This window comes from Salmo salar, chromosome ssa20, assembly GCF_905237065.1.
Source record: "Salmo salar chromosome ssa20, Ssal_v3.1, whole genome shotgun sequence".
Taxonomy (NCBI): Eukaryota; Metazoa; Chordata; class Actinopteri; order Salmoniformes; family Salmonidae; genus Salmo; species Salmo salar.
In genome coordinates this window covers 96,412,940-96,431,663 of record NC_059461.1, presented here as the reverse complement: position 1 = coordinate 96,431,663, position 18,724 = coordinate 96,412,940, and the positions used below count along the sequence as shown (strand labels likewise).

General features: G+C 41.1%; 1 protein-coding gene across 2 annotated transcripts in view; it reads right to left on the bottom strand.

The window, feature by feature from the left end:
* Positions 1 to 4,239: 4,239 nt before the first annotated feature.
* Positions 4,240 to 18,724, bottom strand: part of LOC106581602 (nectin-1) — a 344,741-nt gene continuing 330,256 nt past the window's right edge. The window contains exon 9 of one of the 2 annotated variants that reach the window (XM_045704179.1): positions 4,240 to 5,580. In XM_045704179.1, the coding sequence (XP_045560135.1) occupies positions 5,335 to 5,580 (246 nt within the window). In that variant the 3' untranslated portion in view covers positions 4,240 to 5,334. The remainder of the gene's footprint in view (positions 5,581 to 18,724) is intronic. The other variant, XM_045704181.1, reaches the window with a different exon arrangement.

Below are 18,724 nucleotides of genomic sequence, written 5' to 3'. Positions count from 1 at the left end.
TGAGTAGGATGTGCTCCACTGTTTCCATACAGAGGGCACTTTACAGCAGTAATACACGTCATCAGCAGTTTCAGACCAACCAGAAACCACTGGCACACCTAACGAAATACTAGCACACATATAGCGACATCGCAAGACAACAAGGTCATGAAGGAGAAAGTCTCACACAAAATGTTACTCTATCCCAAGAACCACTGTTTACAAGTTACATTTTATTACCTTCAAAAACCTCTAGGAGTTAATCCGTTTGTTTCTTTCACATTGAGCACAAACACAATTAGTTTCCTTTTTTTAAGAACATACAACTGACATGGTAAAACACTGAACTTTGGGTTGTATTTGTGTGACAGTCGTATTTCGGTGGTAATAGCTTCTAACTGGCTCTCAGTTCAAACACATTAGCTTATGGTCTGAAATCAGCACTGTCACAGTGTAGCCTTGTCCTACGCAAAATACCTGGAGTAGTATTGTTTATTACTGACATGCTATTCTCTGCAAGATGAATGCTAGATCGTTTGATTTGAAACTCTTTATATCAAAATAATTCTAAAAACCATGTTCAAAAATCTTGAAATCAGACAGAGAAAGGTTGGGTTGAAGTCGTCTCCTGACCACCCTCAAGCTATCATCAAAACATTACAACAAAATCACATTTCTAAAATACACCAAGAAATCAATGTTCGCTCGTTCAAGTTCTTTGAGGACAGCCCTGGTTGGTGTTTGATTGTCAAATTTGTCTATTGGACCTGCGAGTCTGACGAAGTCCTTCTTTATAATAACTTTGTTATACGCCACAAAACACAATGGACCTCATTACATCTCTGAGTTGAGCTATTTCACATACAGATATGGAGAGCAAGCCAGCGTTGGGGACGTAAACTGGGAAAGTATTGTCCATTTCAAAGCATCTGCATATACATCCCTTCCCAGCAGACAAAATGGACGTTGTCATGAAAACAAATGAACATGTCATGAACTACAGTATGGTATGCTGTCATGAACTACAGTAGGGTATGCTGTCATGAACTACAGTAGGGTATGCTGTCATGAACTACAGTAGGGTATGCTGTCATGAACTACAGTAGGGTATGCTGTCATGAACTACAGTAGGGTATGCTGTCATGAACTACAAAATGGTATGCTGTCATGAACTACATTACCCCTATGCTGTCATGAACTACAGTATAATATGCTGTCATGAACTACAGTAGGGTATGCTGTCATGAACTACAGTATGGTATGCTGTCATGAACTACAGTATGGTATGCTGTCATGAACTACAGTACCCCTATGCTGTCATGAACTACAAAATGGTATGCTGTCATGAACTACACAATGGTATGCTGTCATGAACTACAGTATGGTATGCTGTCATGAACTAGAGTATAGTATGCTGTCATGAACTACACAATGGTATGCTGTCATGAACTACAGTATGGTATGCTGTCATGAACTACAGTATAGTATGCTGTCATGAACTACAGTAGGGTATGCTGTCATGAACTACAGTACCCCTATGCTGTCATGAACTACAAAATGGTATGCTGTAATGAACTACAGTATGGTATGCTGTCATGAACTACAGTAGGGTATGCTGTCATGAACTACAGTATAGTATGCTGTCATGAACTACAGTATGGTATGCTGTCATGAACTACAGTACCCCTATGCTGTCATGAACTACAAAATGGTATGCTGTCATGAACTACAGTATGGTATGCTGTCATGAACTACAGTATGGTATGCTGTCATGAACTACAGTATGGTATGCTCTCATGAACTACAGTATGGTATGCTGTCATGAACTACAAAATGGTATGCTGTCATGAACTACAGTATGGTATGCTGTCATGAACTACAGTAGGGTATGCTGTCATGAACTACAGTATGGTATGCTGTCATGAACTACAGTACCCCTATGCTGTCATGAACTACAGTACCCCTACGCTGTCATGAACTACAAAATGGTATGCTGTCATGAACTACAGTATGGTATGCTGTCATGAACTACAGTATGGTATGCTGTCATGAACTACAGTACCCCTATGCTGTCATGAAGTACAGTACCCCTACGCTGTCATGAACTACAAAATGGTATGCTGTCATGAACTACAAAATGGTATGCTGTCATGAACTACAGTATGGTATGCTGTCATGAACTACAGTATGGTATGCTGTCATGAACTACAGTATGGTATGCTGTCATGAACTCCAGTATGGTATGCTGTCATGAACTACAGTAGGGTATGCTGTCATGAACTACAGTATGGTATGCTGTCATGAACTCCAGTATGGTATGCTGTCATGAACTACAGTAGGGTATGCTGTCATGAACTACAGTATGGTATGCTGTCATGAACTACAGTATGGTATGCTGTCATGAACTACAGTAGGGTATGCTGTCATGAACTACAGTATGGTATGCTGTCATGAACTACAGTATGGTATGCTGTCATGAACTACAGTAGGGTATGCTGTCATGAACTACAGTATGGTATGCTGTCATGAACTACAGTATGGTATGCTGTCATGAACTACAATATGGTATTCTCCAGGGTTGTGGTCAATACCATTTCAATTTCAGTCAATTCAGAATGTAAACCCAATTACAGTTCAAAATGTTCCTCATTGAAAAGCATTGAAGAGAATTGGAATTTGAGTGTACTTCCTGAATTGACTGGATTTAAAATGGTATTCACCCCAACCCTGGCATGCTCTATTTTTTTGGCAGCTACAAGTAAATTATATACTAAAACTAAAACAGCACTTAGATTGGATCTAGAACCATTAGCTTGTTGTTATATATGGTGTGGACATTGTGAGGAGTAATCCAGGATGAACTGCCAATTATCCTGTTTAGATATCCTGTCATTCACTATCAATATTTATTCTATATTTATTATTACTAAAACCAATGGTGACAAAATAACATCACACACTCAATCACACATACATGTAAGTATTTATAAAGAAGCAAGCAAATTAGCTTTAACAAACATAAAACAAAAAGCAATACATACAAAAGTGTATACTAAGCTAGAAAAAATAGTTCACTACTACTGTGGGAAGAGAAAAGAGGCCACTACTACTGTGGGAAGAGAAAAGAGGCCACTACTACTGTGGGAAGAGAAAAGAGGCCACTACTACTGTGGGAAGAGAAAAGAGGCCACTACTACTGTGGGAAGAGAAAAGAGGCCACTACTACTGTGGGAAGAGAAAAGAGGCCACTACTACTGTGGGAAGAGAAAAGAGGCCACTACTACTGTGGGAAGAGAAAAGGTAAAATAGTATAATAAAACCTTACACCATGGTGTACAGTCATGGTGAAGAGTAAGTAACCCCCGGAAGGTTGTCTTTGTTGTATTTATTTGGACAGATGGATATGTCATCTTCGCTTCAACACTACTGACAAAGGTAACCTCATTTAAAACATGACACTGAAAGATTAAACTTGGCAATAATTTATTCATCAAAAATCTACAAGACTGAGATCTGGGCTTTGACTCGGCCATTCCATAACCCTCCATTTCTACAGGAATGAGATCTGGGCTTTGACTCGGCCATTCCATAACCCTCCATTTCTACAGGAATGAGATCTGGGCTTTGACTCGGCAATTCCATAACCCTCCATTTCTACAGGAATGAGACCTGGGCTTTGACTCGGCCATTCCATAACCTTCCATTTCTACAGGAATGAGACCTGGGCTTTGACTCGGCCATTCCATAACCCTCCATTTCTACAGGAATGAGACCTGGGCTTTGACTCGACCATTCCATAACCCTCCATTTCTACAGGACTGAGATCTGGGCTTTGACTCTGCCATTCCATAACCCTCCATTTCTACAGGAATGAGACCTGGGCTTTGACTCGACCATTCCATAACCCTCCATTTCTACAGGACTGAGATCTGGGCTTTGACTCGGCCATTCCATAACCCTCCATTTCTACAGGAATGAGACCTGGGCTTTGACTCGGCCATTCCATAACCCTCCATTTCTTATTTTTTTGCCATTCTGTTGTAGCTTTGCTTCATTGTCCTGTTGGAAGATCCATGTTCGATTCAGCTTCAGCTTCTTTACAGGTGGCCTCACATTCTCCTCAAGAATTCTCTGGTACAATATGGAATTCATGGTTGATTCAATGATGGCACGTTGGCCAGGCCCTGAGGCAGCAAAGCAGCCCCAAACCATAATGCCACCGCCTCCATGCTTTATTGTTGGTATGAGGTTATTCTGTTCAAAGGCAGTGTTTTGTTTTCATTAAATGTGGCGTCTGGCATTGCGCCCAACAACTTCACCGTTGACTCATCTGTCCAGAGCACATTGTTCTAGTAGTTGTGGTCTTTACCCAGGTGTTGTCTGGCAAATGTCAGTGGTGTCTTGATATTCTTTCTTTCGGTCAGCTCTTGGGTTAAATTTGGTGGGAAGACCTGTCCTATGTAGGTTGCCAGTGGTCTGGAATGTTCTCCATTTGTGGATGATCCGTCAGACAGTGGAATGATGTGTGGAAATGGATATGTGACCCCTCCCAGACTCATGGGCATCAATAATGTTTCTTCTGAGGGCCTCGGAGGTCTTTTGATCTTGGCATGATGTGTAACCACACAGCCATATGGTTAAAACCAAGTTTATAATCTTTATGGAAGGCTGGACCCTCCCAAGGTACTCTCTAATGACTTCCTTAATGCACCTTTTTTGGTGCAGCTGAATCTAAGTTCAGCCATTGTAAAGGAAGGGGTATACTCACGTTTTCTGCATAAGGACATTGCATGTTTGCTTATATTAATTGCATAACATTTTCAAAGTAAATATTCGGTTACCTTTATCAATGAATTTAACTCAAATATCCATGTGTCCAAATATGTAAAATACATACAAATAATGACCACTTTCCAGGGGGTGTACATATTTCTTCACATACATTTTTTTGTTGACAAAAATCAACCCAGTAGGGCAGTGAGGTGAAGACAGTGAGGATAGCTAGGTCCATGTGAAGTAGAGAGTGAAGTTTGAAGAACAGAGTTCCATCAGGACAGTGAGGTGAAGTGGAGTGAGATGGTGTCTATAATAACAGAACAAGATGAGGGGTCCTACTGACAGCCTCGGTGGAACATGCAGTGCACAACACACAAGGTTTTCTTGTCCACAAACAACTGACACTTCCATCATAGCAGGGGATGCCGACTCCATCATCACTCTCATAGGACAGACAGAGAGACAGTGGTGGTGATGGGGCAGGGGCATAGCATAGACACCCTTACAGCAAAGCTTGGTGTAGCTTGGTGTATTTCAGAATGATGATGTCTCTTACAGTGCTGGAGCTATAGCAGTGGGTCACACGGACTGCTCCTTAGGGAAGAGGGGCCGTGGCGCCTCGCCCTGACCTTGGCCTTGGGCGGGATAGCTGGCGGGGTACAGGGGGTTGTTGGAGAGAGGATGTGTGTAGGGGTTCTGGGGTAAGAAGGTAACAGGAGGGGGGTAGGTCTGAGTTGGTTGTGACTCGAGACAGTGTTCCTTGTTGTAGACTCGATGGTAGCTCACATGTTCAGCCGGGTTGGATGGTTCTTGCCACCCACAGTTCTGTGGAAACAAAGAGAGTCAAAGCGAACAGACCATTTTAGTGTCCGCTATAAACAAATAAATATCAATATGGCATTGAGAGTTTGTTGAAAGATTGCCTTCCATAATCAAACCACAAACATAAGTAACACTTTACATGAAGTTGTTTTTTATATGTGTGTGATAACAATTTATTACACTAGTAACACCAATGTTTTTTACATCAGTATTTACACTGTGATTAAACAGGTATAAGACCAACTAAATGTAATATTTCATCAGGGGAGGGGGTGGAGTCATTAAACCTCCTTAGCTTAGATAGCAACAAAGTGCATTAATATCGACTAGTCAATCTTGTGAGAGGTTTAATGCTAGACTGCTGGGTACTCAATCAGAGGTTTAATGCTAGACTGGTTTATACTCAATCAGAGGTTTAATGCTAGACTGGTTTATCCTCAATCAGAGGTTTAATGCTAGACTGCTGGGTCTCAATCAGAGGTTTAATGCTAGACTGCTGGATACTCAATCAGAGGTTTAATGCTAGACTGGTTTATACTCAATCAGAGGTTTAATGCTAGACTGCTGTAAAATGCATTATTATTCCCATACCATTATTACAGAGAATCAGACAAATTATGCTACCCTCTGCCTATTGGCTACTTAGCTTATTCCAGCCTGTCTCAAAATACAACCCTTTAAGACAGAAAAAAACGCTCTTTACCTGACTTTCTTTTCAAAGATGTCTAGAAATGTACACATTTTGTGCTCTTGTCGGAAGCAATCACTCCCTTATTGCTGACTACAAATGATCTATAACTGGGCTAATAACTTACTAACTAGCAAAGGATATTAACAAATATGCAGACGTGGCTACATGCAGCTCTCGCTTTGATCTCAAAACAAACAAATCTACTCGCCACCACTCATGCTGTAAACACTGTCCAGTTCAAAGTGAAGGGCACAGATCCATATATAGTAAGGGTCTATTTGCATATAGGGATACTGCAGCTCTGTCTGGTTATGAGGCACCGGTCTGTGTAGAGTATGGGCCTGAGTCGTGGCTGTCAATGCAATAGAATCCTACTCCAATATACTCTGCCTACAAGAAAATATCTTGCACCGTTTGTATGTTGCATTAAAAGTGGCTAATATTGCATTGATTCGATCACAATTCCCACAGTACAGGGAAACTTTGATAGAGTTAACTAAAGGGGAAAACTAGAAAGATGAGTGAAGTTCAATCTCATGCTTCTCTGTGCGGGCTGATATTTATTCTCCGTGACAGTCCCGGGGTGAGCTGTGCGGCCGCGTACGAGCGCAGTTTAAAGGGAACATTGATTACTACCAACATTTTTACTTTAAATCAAATTAGACAATTAGTCTGATCAACTTTTACGTAGACATCCAAATAAAACATGTGAATGTCATGATGATTAGTTGAAATGACAGACAAACAGTATGTAAACATGCAAACAAAAGAACATGAAAGATGAGAAAAGGGAGATGAAACATCAACTTACAAACTGCCCCCCAGCATCTTTACATCTATGATAAGGAGGATCCCAGATCTGTTCGTTGGTAGGGGCAACAAATCCACAGATAATACAACAAATTATACTACATTTTGAAGAAATGTATTTTTCATGTATAGCGGGGGGGGTTGAGTTACAGCATGACCTGTTGCATGTTGCAGTTCATCTTCACTTATCTAGAGCAATAATAATAGGTATGGGTTGAGCAGAGGGAGGGCTGTCAGCTGGAATGATACCTGTGATAGCAGCCAGGTATGGGTTGAGCAGAGGGAGGGAGGGCTGTCAGCTGGAATGATACCTGTGATAGCAGCCAGGTATGGGTTGAGCAGAGGGAGGGCTGTCAGCTGGAATGATACCTGTGATAGCAGCCAGGTATGGGTTGAGCAGAGGGAGGGAGGGCTGTCAGCTGGAATGATACCTGTGATAGCAGCCAGGTATGGGTTGAGCGGAGGGAGGGAGGGCTGTCAGCTGGAATGATACCTGAGATAGCAGCCAGGTATGGGTTGAGCATGGAAAACATATAGAAACTTTTGTAAAGGGATCAGAACACATATAGGCCAAAGGATTGAACGTTTAGACAAAGTTAAAACATTTCTAGCCAAAACCATTGAACAACAAAGGTAATTTTAAACAAACACTGCCTAACAGATCAGGAAAAAGGGGATCAACAAAGACATGTGACCGGCATCAACATAGGAAGACAGAAATACAAAACAGATGAGCTGAAGACAAGACAGATGAGCTGAAGACAAGACAGCTGATGTGTTTCTGTAGAGACATGAAGACAGATGAGCTGATGTGTTTCTGTAGAGACAAAGAGATGAGCTGATGTGAAGAAGGTTTAGAGGACAGTGTGAAGGTGAATTCCACACTCCCAAGTCATTAACTAGCCCTCCTGGTCCACACTCCCAAGTCATTAACTAGCCCTCTTGGTCCACACTCCCAAGTCATTAACTAGCCCTCCTGGTCCACACTCCCAAGTCATTAACTAGCCCTCCTGGTCCACACTCCCAAGTCATTAACTAGCCCTCCTGGTCCACACTCCCAAGTCATTAACTAGCCCTCCTGGTCCACACTCCCAAGTCATTAACTAGCCCTCTTGGTCCACACTCCCAAGTCATTAACTAGCCCTCCTGGTCCACACTCCCAAGTCATTGACTAGCCCTCCTGGTCCACACTCCCAAGTCATTAAATAGCCCTCCTGGTCCACACTCCCAAGTCATTAACTAGCCCTCTTGGTCCACACTCCCAAGTCATTAACTAGCCCTCCTGGTCCACACTCCCAAGTCATTAACTAGCCCTCCTGGTCCACACTCCCAAGTCATTAACTAGCCCTCCTGGTCCACACTCCCAAGTCATTAACTAGCCCTCTTGGTCCACACTCCCAAGTCATTAACTAGCCCTCCTGGTCCACACTCCCAAGTCATTAAATAGCCCTCTTGGTCCACACTCCCAAGTCATTAACTAGCCCTCTTGGTCCACACTCCCAAGTCATTAACTAGCCCTCCTGGTCCACACTCCCAAGTCATTAACTAGCCCTCCTGGTCCACACTCCCAAGTCATTAACTAGCCCTCTTGGTCCACACTCCCAAGTCATTAACTAGCCCTCCTGGTTCACACTCCCAAGTCATTAACTAGCCCTCTTGGTCCACACTCCCAAGTCATTAACTAGCCCTCCTGGTTCACACTCCCAAGTCATTAACTAGCCCTCCTGGTCCACACTCCCAAGTCATTAACTAGCCCTCTTGGTCCACACTCCCAAGTCATTAACTAGCCCTCCTGGTCCACACTCCCAAGTCATTAACTAGCCCTCCTGGTTCACACTCCCAAGTCATTGACTAGACCAGAGGTTCAGAGTTGAGTTTGAGGGGACTAGACCTTCTTAAAAATGCATTTGTTTCGGGTCAGTAAAGAAGAACACTTATGGTGCCTTAATTAACCTGTTGGGTCTAGGGGGCAGCATTTGCACGTCTGGATAAAAAAAATGTACCCGATTTAATCTGGTTACTAATCCTACCCAGTAACTAGAATATGCATATACTTATTATATATGGATAGAAAACACTCTAAAGTTTCCAAAACTGTTTGAATGGTGTCTGTGAGTATAACAGAACTCATTTGGCAGGCAAAACCCTGAGACATTTTCTGACAGGAAGTGGATACCTGATGTGTTGTATTGATTTTAAACCTATCCCATTGAAAAACACAGGGGTTTAGGAATATTTTGGCACTTCCTATTGCTTCCACTAGATGTCACCAGCCTTTACAAAGTGTTTTGAGTCTTCTGGAGGGAGATCTGACCGAACAAGAGCCATGGAACGGTGATGTCCCATTAGACACCTGGCGCTACTTCATGTTGGGTACCCTCGTTCCAATACGTTATAAAAGGCTATGCATTCGTCCACCTTGAATATTATTCATGTTCTGGTTAAAAAAGGCCCTAATGATTTATGCTATACAACGTTTGACATGTTTGAACGAACGGAAATATATTTTTTCCCCTCGTTCATGACGAGAAGTCCGGCTGGCTTACATCATGTGCTAACGAGACGGAGATTTTTGGACATAAATGATGAGCTTTTTTGAACAAAACTACATTCGTTATGGACCTGTGATACCTGGAAGTGACATCTGATGAAGAGAATCAAAGGTAATGGATTATTTACATAGTATTTTCGATTTTAGATCTCCCCAACATGACGTCTAGTCTGTATCGCAACGCGTATTTTTCTGGGCACAGTGCTCAGATTATTGCAAAGTGTGATTTCCCAGTAAGGTTATTTTTAAATCTGGCAAGTTGATTGCGTTCAAAAGATGTAAATCTATAATTCTTTAAATGACAATATAATATTTTACCAATGTTTTCTAATTTTAATTATTTAATTTGTGACGCTGACTTGACTGCCGGTTATTGGAGGGAAACGATTTCCTCAACATCAATGCCATAGTAAAACGCTGTTTTTGTATATAAATATGAACTTGATAGAACTAAAAATGCATGCATTGTCTAACATAATGTCCTAGGAGTGTCATCTGATGGAGATTGTAAAAGGTTAGTGTATCATTTTAGCTGGTTTTATGGTTTTGGTGACCCTGTCTTTGACTTGACAAAACATTACACACAACTCTTGTAAATGTACTGTCCTAACATACTCTAAATTTATGCTTTCGCCGTAAAACCTTTTTGAAATCGTAAAACGTGGTTAGATTAAGGAGATGTTTATCTTTCAAATGGTGTAACATAGTTGTATTTTTGAAAAATTTGAATTTTGACATTTATTTGGATTCAAATTTGCCGCTCTTGAAATGCACCTGCTGTTGATGGAGTGCACCACAGGTGGCACGCTAGCGTCCCACCTAGCCCCAAGAGGTTAACAAACTCTGGCTTTGTCAGGTGAATAATTCTACCTCTTTGTGGAAAACATCTAATGTTCCTTTAGACAAAGCGTGACCGGAAGGAACTTAACCTTAAGTACTTTCTTTCCGTTGTTAATGCTTTCCCTCCTGAGGCCTTATTTGTCAAACGATTTTAATCTCCGGATATGGTCTACACCCGCCATTAAGTGGAAGTCCTGACTTAGACAAAATGCAAATTAATTAGACAACTTCAAAATGAAGGGGGAACTTCTTTTTAGGAAAACTTCTGACTCTGAAGCAGAACTTTATACTGTAACAGTGCCTCCAGAGATAAATCATTAAAGCAATACGCAGCCTTTGGAAATGAAACAGAGAAAAGCTTTCAGTTACTCCCTCACATCAACATGGCTAATATTTCTTGAGGAAAGAACTAGATATATAATATTACATTCAGTGAAAATGGCCTCTGTGTGTATTTCATTAACCTCTACAGGATCGCTGTCCCCCCCTGCTAACGTGCTCTAATGTGATTAGCATGAGGCTGTAAGTAACAAAAAAACATCCCAGGACATAGACATATCTGATATGGGCAGAAAGCTTCAATTCGTGTTAATCGAACTACACTGTCCAATTTACAGTAGCTATTACATTGAAAAAAATACCATGCTATTGTTTGAGGAGAGTGCACAGTTATGAACTTGAAAATGTATCAATAAACCAATTAGGCACATTTGAGCAGACTTGATACAACATTTTGAACAGAAATGCAATGGTTCATTGGATCAGTCTAAAACGTTGCACATACACTGCTGCCATCTAGTGGCCAAAATCTAAATTGTGCCTGAACAGGAATAATACATTGTGGCCATTCTTTTGCATTTCAAAGATGATGAAAAACAAAAACAAAAAAAGAGCATGTTTTTTTCTTTGTATTACCTTTTACCAGATCTAATGATTTTTATTCTTTCACATTTCCACAAACTTCAAAGTGTTTTCTTACAAATGGTATCAAGAATATGCATACCCTTTCTTCACGTCCTAAGCTACTGGAATTTACATTTGGTGTCAATTTAGGCAAAAAAATAAAAAATAAAGGGTCAGATCATTTAGGGGTATGACTGGTTTTGGGAAGAGCAACCAAGAGGGTTTGATATAATTCATTAGACGTCTACACTACAGCTGTGATTTGGGGCTTTGATAGAATTCATTACATTTATATTCCAACAGATGTTCCTTGTGATAGAGGATGTACAGTATCTTATTAAGGCATGAATGTAATGAAATGTCCTGAGGAGAGTCTAGTCATGAATGTAATGAAATGTCCTGAGGAGAGTCTAGTCATGAATGTAATGAAATGTCCTGAGGAGAGTCTAGTCATGAATGTAATGAAATGTCCTGAGGAGAGTCTAGTTGGCTGCCTGACAATTCTCCCTCACATCATCTCGAGAGAGAAGAGAGGAGAAGAGAAGAACAGAAGAGAAGAAAGAGAAGAGGGAGAGACTTTCTGTTCAGTTTAACAACTAAAGGTAGGGCCAGTTCCATGCATAAGCGACATAAGAGGTCGCTTCCGACCCCCCAAAAATATATAAACAGTACCAGTCAAAAGTTTGGACAAACCTATTCATTTAAGGGGTTTTTCTTTATTTATTTTTTACTATTTTCTACATTGTAGAATAATAGTGAAGACATAAAAAAATATAAAATAACACATGTTGAATCATGTAGTAACCAATAAAGTGTTGAACAAATCAAAATATATTTTATATTTGAGATTCTTCAAAGTAGCCACTCTTTGCCTTGATGACAGCTTTGCACACTCTAGGCATTCTCTCAACCAGCTCCATGAGGTAATCACCTGGAATGCATTTCACTTTCAAGTGTGCCTTGTTAAAAGTTCATTTGTGGAATTTCTTTCCTTAACACGTCTGAGCCAATCAATTGTGTTGTGACAAGGTAGGGGTGGTATACAGGAGATAGCCCTAATTGGTAAAAGACCAAGTCCATTTTATGGCAAGAACAGCTCAAATAAGCAAAGCGAAACAACAGTCCATCATTACTTCAAGACAGGAAGGTCAATCAATACGGAAAATCTCAAGAACTTTTAAAGTTCCTTCAAGTGCAGTTGCAAAAACCATCAAGCGTTAACTTTTTAGGGCTAGGGGGCAGTATTCAGAAATTCGGATGAATGACGTGCCCAAAGTAAACTGCCTGTTACTCAGAAGCTAGGATATGCATATAATTGGTAGTATTGGATGGAAAACACACTGAAGTTTCGAAAACTGTTAAAATAATGTCTGTGAGTATAACAGAACTGATATGGCAGGCGAATCCATCCGGATTCTTTTTTGTTGTTGAGGTCACAGACCATTCAAATGCTTGTTTATGGGATATTCAAAGGAATACCTCCCAGATTGCAGTTCCTATGGTTTCCACTAGATGTCAACAGTCTTTAGAAAGGGTGTCAGGCTTGATTTCTGAAAAATGACTTATTAATTGTAGTTTTTTAAGGTGGCTCTCATTTTGGACTGTAGTCTTATGGCGCGCATGGATGAGGGCGCGCACTTCGTTTTTTATCTCCGGTAATGAACATACTACATTCAATTTGATCGTTTATTTACTTATTAGGGTACCTGAGGATTGATTAGAAACATTGTTTGACTTGTTTGGATGAAGTTTATTGGTAACTTTTGGGATTCCTTTGTATGCACGTTGAACGAGTGGAACGGGTTGATTACTGAATCAAATGCTCCAACTAAACTGACTTTTTTGGGATATAAAGATCGAACAAAATGACCATTTGTTCTGTAGCTGGGACCCTTGGGATTGCAAACAGAGGAAGATCTTCAAAGGTAAGTTACTTATTTTATCAATATTTCTGACTTTTGTGATGCCTCTGCTGGTTTGGAAAATGTTTTTAATGCTTTTGTGTGTGGGGTGCTGTCCTCAGATAATCGCATGGTTTGCTTTCACCGTAAAGCCTTTTTGAAATCTGACAACGCGGTTGGATTAACAAGAAGTTAAGCTTTTAAACAATGTAAGACACGTGTATGTTCATGAATGTTTAATATTGCGATTTTTGTATTTTTGAATTTCGTGCTCTGCAATTTCACCGAATGCTAGCGCCCCACCTATCCTTAACTGGCTCTCATGAGGACCGGCAAAGGAAAGGAAGACCCAGAGTTACCTCTGCTGCAGAGGATAAGTTCATTAGAGTTAACTGCACCTAATTGCAGCCCAAATAAATGCTTCACAGAGTTCAAGTAACAGACACATCTCAACATCAACTGTTCAGAGGAGACTGCCTGAATCAGGCCTTCATGGTCGAATTGCTGCAAAGAAACCACTACTAAAGGCCACCAATAAAAAGAAGAGACTTGCTTGGGCCAAGAAACACGAGCAATTGACATTAGACTGGTGGAAATCTGTCCTTTGGTCTGATGAGTCCAAATTTTAGATTTTTGATTCCAACCGTCTTTGTGAGATACAGAGTAGGTGAACGGATGATTTCCGCATGTGTGGTTCCCACCGTGAAGCATGGAGGAGGTGGTGTAATGGTGCTTTGATGGTGACACTGTTGGTGATTTATTTAGAATTTAAGGCATAATTAAGCAACATGGCTACCACAGCATTCTGCAGCAATACGCCGTCCCATCTGGGTTGCACTTAGTGGGAATATCAATTGTTTTTCAACAGGACAATGACCCAACACACCTCCAGGCTGTGTAAGGGCTATTTGACTAAGTAGGAGAGTGATGGAGTGCTGCATCAGATGACCTGGTCTCCACAATCACCCGACCTCAACCCAATTCAGATGGTTTGGGATGAGTTGGACCACAGAGTGAAGGAAAAGCAGACAACAAGTGCTCAACATATGTGGGAACTCCTTCAAGACGGTTGGAAAAGCATTCCTCATGAAGCTGGTTGAGAGAATGCCAAGAGTGTGCAAAGCTGTCATCAAGGCAAAGGGTGGCTACTTTGAAGAATCTCAAATATTAATATATTTTAATTTGTTTAAAAATGTTGGTTACTACATGATTTCATATGTGTTATTTCATAGTTTTGATGTCTCCACTATTATTCTACAATGTAGAAAATAGTAAAAAAAAGAAAAATCCTTGAATGAGTAGGTTTCTAAAACTTTGACTGGTACTGTGTATGTATATATATATTCCGCTACAGGGAATAGTGTGTGGCTACACTATTCCCTATAGCGGCACACTATTCCCTGTAGCGAAACACTATTCCCTGTAGCGAAACACTATTCCCTGTAGCGAAACACTATTCCCTGTAGCGGAACTGTCACGTCCTGGCCAGTATAAAGGTTAATTGGTATTGTAGTTTGGTCAGGACGTGGCAGAGGGTATTCGTTTTATGTGGTTCGGGGTGGTGTGTTTTGTTGAAGGGGCATTTGGTTTAAGTATTCCGGGGTTTTTGGGCACTGTTTGGTTTTCAGGTATTCTATGTTTAGTCTAGTATGTCTGTTTCTATGTTTGGTTGATTGGGGTTGGGACTCTCAGTTGAAGGCAGGTGTTGTCTATCTGCCTTTGATTGAGAGTCCCATATATGAGGGTGTGTTTGTTATTTGTGGGTGATTATTCTGTGTTTATTAGCCTTGTGCCTTACCAGACTGTTTTTGTTGATCGTTCGTTCTTTGTTATTTTGGTGTTCATTTTGTATTTATTAAAATGCAAGATGAGCATACACATACCTGCTGCGTTTTGGTCCTCCATTTCCAACGACAAGCGTGACAGGAACACTGTTCACTACAGCGACACACTATTCCCTATGGAGGAACACTATTCCCTATAGCAGCACTCTTCCCTATAGCGGCACACTATTCCCAATAGCGACACATTATTCCCTGTAGCGACACACTATTCCCTATAGGGAAACACTATTGCCTATAGCGACACACTATTCCCTATAGCAACACACTATTCCCTAGAGCCGCACACTATTCCCTACAGCGACACACTATTCCCTACAGCGACACACTATTCCCTATAGTCACACACTATTCCCTATAGTCCCACACTATTCCCTATAGTCCCACACTATTCCCTATAGCCAAACACTATTCCCTAAAGCCGCACATTATTCCCTACAGCGACACACTATTCCCTACAGCGACACACTATTCCCTATAGTCACACACTATTCCCTATAGTCACACACTATTCCCTATAGTCACACACTATTCCCTATAGTCACACACTATTCCCTATAGTCCCACACTATTCCCTATAGTCACACACTATTCCCTAAAGTCACACACAATTTCCTAAAGTCTAGCAACACTCCTTATAGTGGAACACTATTCCCTATAGCGACACACTATTCCCTATAGCGACACACTATTCCCTATAGTGGAACACTATTCCCTATAGCGACACACTATTCCCTATAGTGGAACACTATTCCCTATAGCGACACACTATTCCCTATAGCGGCACACTGTTCCCTATAGCGACACACTGTTCCCTAGAGTGACACACTATTCCCTATAGCGGAACAATATACCCTATAGCGTAAAACTATACCCTTTTGTGGAACACTATTCCCTATGTCAACAATTTATTCCTTATAGAGAAACACTATTCCCTATGTCAACAATCTATTCCTTATAGAGAAACACTATTTCCTATGCCCGAACATTATTCCCTGTAGCGGCACATTATTTCCTATAGCGACATATTATTCCCTATGGCGGCACACTATTCCCTATAGGGGCACACTATTCCCTATCGCGACACATTATTCCCGATAGCGGCACACTATTACCTATATCCACACAACTATTCCCTATAGTCACACGCTATTTCCTATAGCAACACGCTATTCCCTATAGCGATACACTATTCCCTGTAGCGGAACACTATTCCCTCTTGTGGAACACTATTCTCTATAGCAACACTCTATTCCCAAAAGAAAAATAATATTCCCTATAGCGGCAAACTATTCCCTATAGCGGCACACTATTCCCTATAGCCGCATACTATTCCCTACAGCCGCACACTATTCCCTATAGCGGCACACTATTCCCTATAGCCGCATACTATTCCCTATACTCACACAGTATTCCCTGTAGTCACTCACTATTCCCTATAGTCACACGCAATTCCCTAAAGCAGAACACTATACCCTATAACGGAACACTATTCCCTATAGCGGAACACTATTCCCTATCGCGACACTCTATTCCCTATAGCGGAACAGTATTCCCTCTTGTGGAACACTATTCTCTATAGCAACACTCTATTCCCCCCCAAAAAATATTCCCTATAGGGGCAAACTATTCCCTATAGCGGCACACTATTTCCTATAGCAGCACACTATTCCCTACAGCCGCACACTATTCCCTATAGCCGCACACTATTTCCTATAGCAGCACACTATTCCCTATAGCAGCACACTATTCCCTATAGAGGAACACTATTCCCTATAGCGGCACACTATTCCCTATAGAGGAACACTATTCTCTATAGCGACACACCATTTCCTATTACCGAACACTATTCCCTATAGCGGCACACTATTCCCTATAGCGGCATACTATTCCCTATACTCACACTCTATTCCCTATACTCACACTCTATTCCCTATAGTCACACACTATTCCATATAGTCACTCACTATTCCCTATACTCACACTCTATTCCCTATAGCGAGACAATATTCCCTGTAGTGACACACTGTTCCCTTTAGAGGAACACTATTCCTTTAGAGGAACACTATTCCCTTTAGAGGAACACTATTCCCTATAGAGGAACACTATTCCCTATAGAGGAACACTATTCCCTATAGAGGAACACTATTCCCTTTAGAGGAACACTATTCCCTATAGAGGAACACTATTCCCTATAGAGGAACCCTATTCCCTTTAGAGGAACACTATTCCCTTTAGAGGAACACTATTGCTATAGAGGAACACTATTCCCTTTAGAGGAACACTATTCCCTATAGAGGAACACCATTCCCTTTAGAGGAACACTATTCCCTTTAGAGGAACACTATTCCCTATAGAGGAACACTATTCCCTATAGCCTGTTAGGGTTGAACTGGCTATTTGTATGCATAACTTATATAATATACCGGGGAAGCTATGCTACAATGTTAAGTATATAAACTATGGATAAATCAACTGTTGAAGACAAGAAGAACTACAACCGGCGACAGGAAGTGCGTCACGACGCTGGGATCAGCCTGCACGCCGACGACAGGAGGAGCAAGTTTAAACCACGCTCCTCCTCCCTCGGACAGGCCAGCATTGAGCAGGAACTATCTCTGTCAGAGTATAAAAGAGAGAACAAAGGAGGTGTCGTTCTCTTCTCTGTCTGCCCTGCGAGGTAAAACAGCGAGACCGTATCTATACGAACCACTCATATACCACGCACGTGTTTGCATTAATTAAAGTACAGCTAAATCAGAAGTCACTATGTGCTGACTATTTTGTTCTGTTACCAGAAACGAAATGTCGCAACATTTACAAGCCACACACTATTCCCTGTAGTCACACACTATTACCTATAGTCACTCACTATTCCCTATACTCACACTCTATTCCTTATAGTCACACGCTATTCCCTATAGCGGAACACTATTCCCTATAGCGGAACACTATTCCCTATAGCGGAACACTATTCCCTATAGCGGAACATTATTCCCTATAGCGGAACATTATTCCCTATAGCGGAACACTATTCCCTATAGCGGAACACTATTCTCTATAGCGACACACTGTTCTCCATAGCGGAACACTATTCCCTATGCCGACACACTATTCTCTATAGTGGAACACTATTCCCTAAAGTGGAACACAATTCCCTATAGTGCTCTACATTTCTGTGTACAATGTAGGGAATTGGGTGACATTTTAGGACACAATGAGACTGACTCAGAGCATTGTGACTATCAACACTCACTTTTTTACAGCAGCATCTGACTGACGGATCATTTCTGCAATATTCACTCACTCAAACTTTGTCTGAAATCCATTTTAAATTGATCTGAATTACACACATTTAACTTTCACAATGAACTCCATAGAAAATCTCTACAGGCCCGTTTAAACCTGGTTCTGACATGTATCCTTTTTCCTGATCTTGTCCACATCCTGATTGTGTACACCTGTCTTCAAATGTGGACACAATCAAAACACACATTGTGATCAGATTTTCCTGAGCACATCCAGAGGTAGTCAGGGGCCCATACTGTCTAGATATCTTACAAGTGTATATAGATGGATCTGGACAGTGAAACCACTTAAATCTTCAATC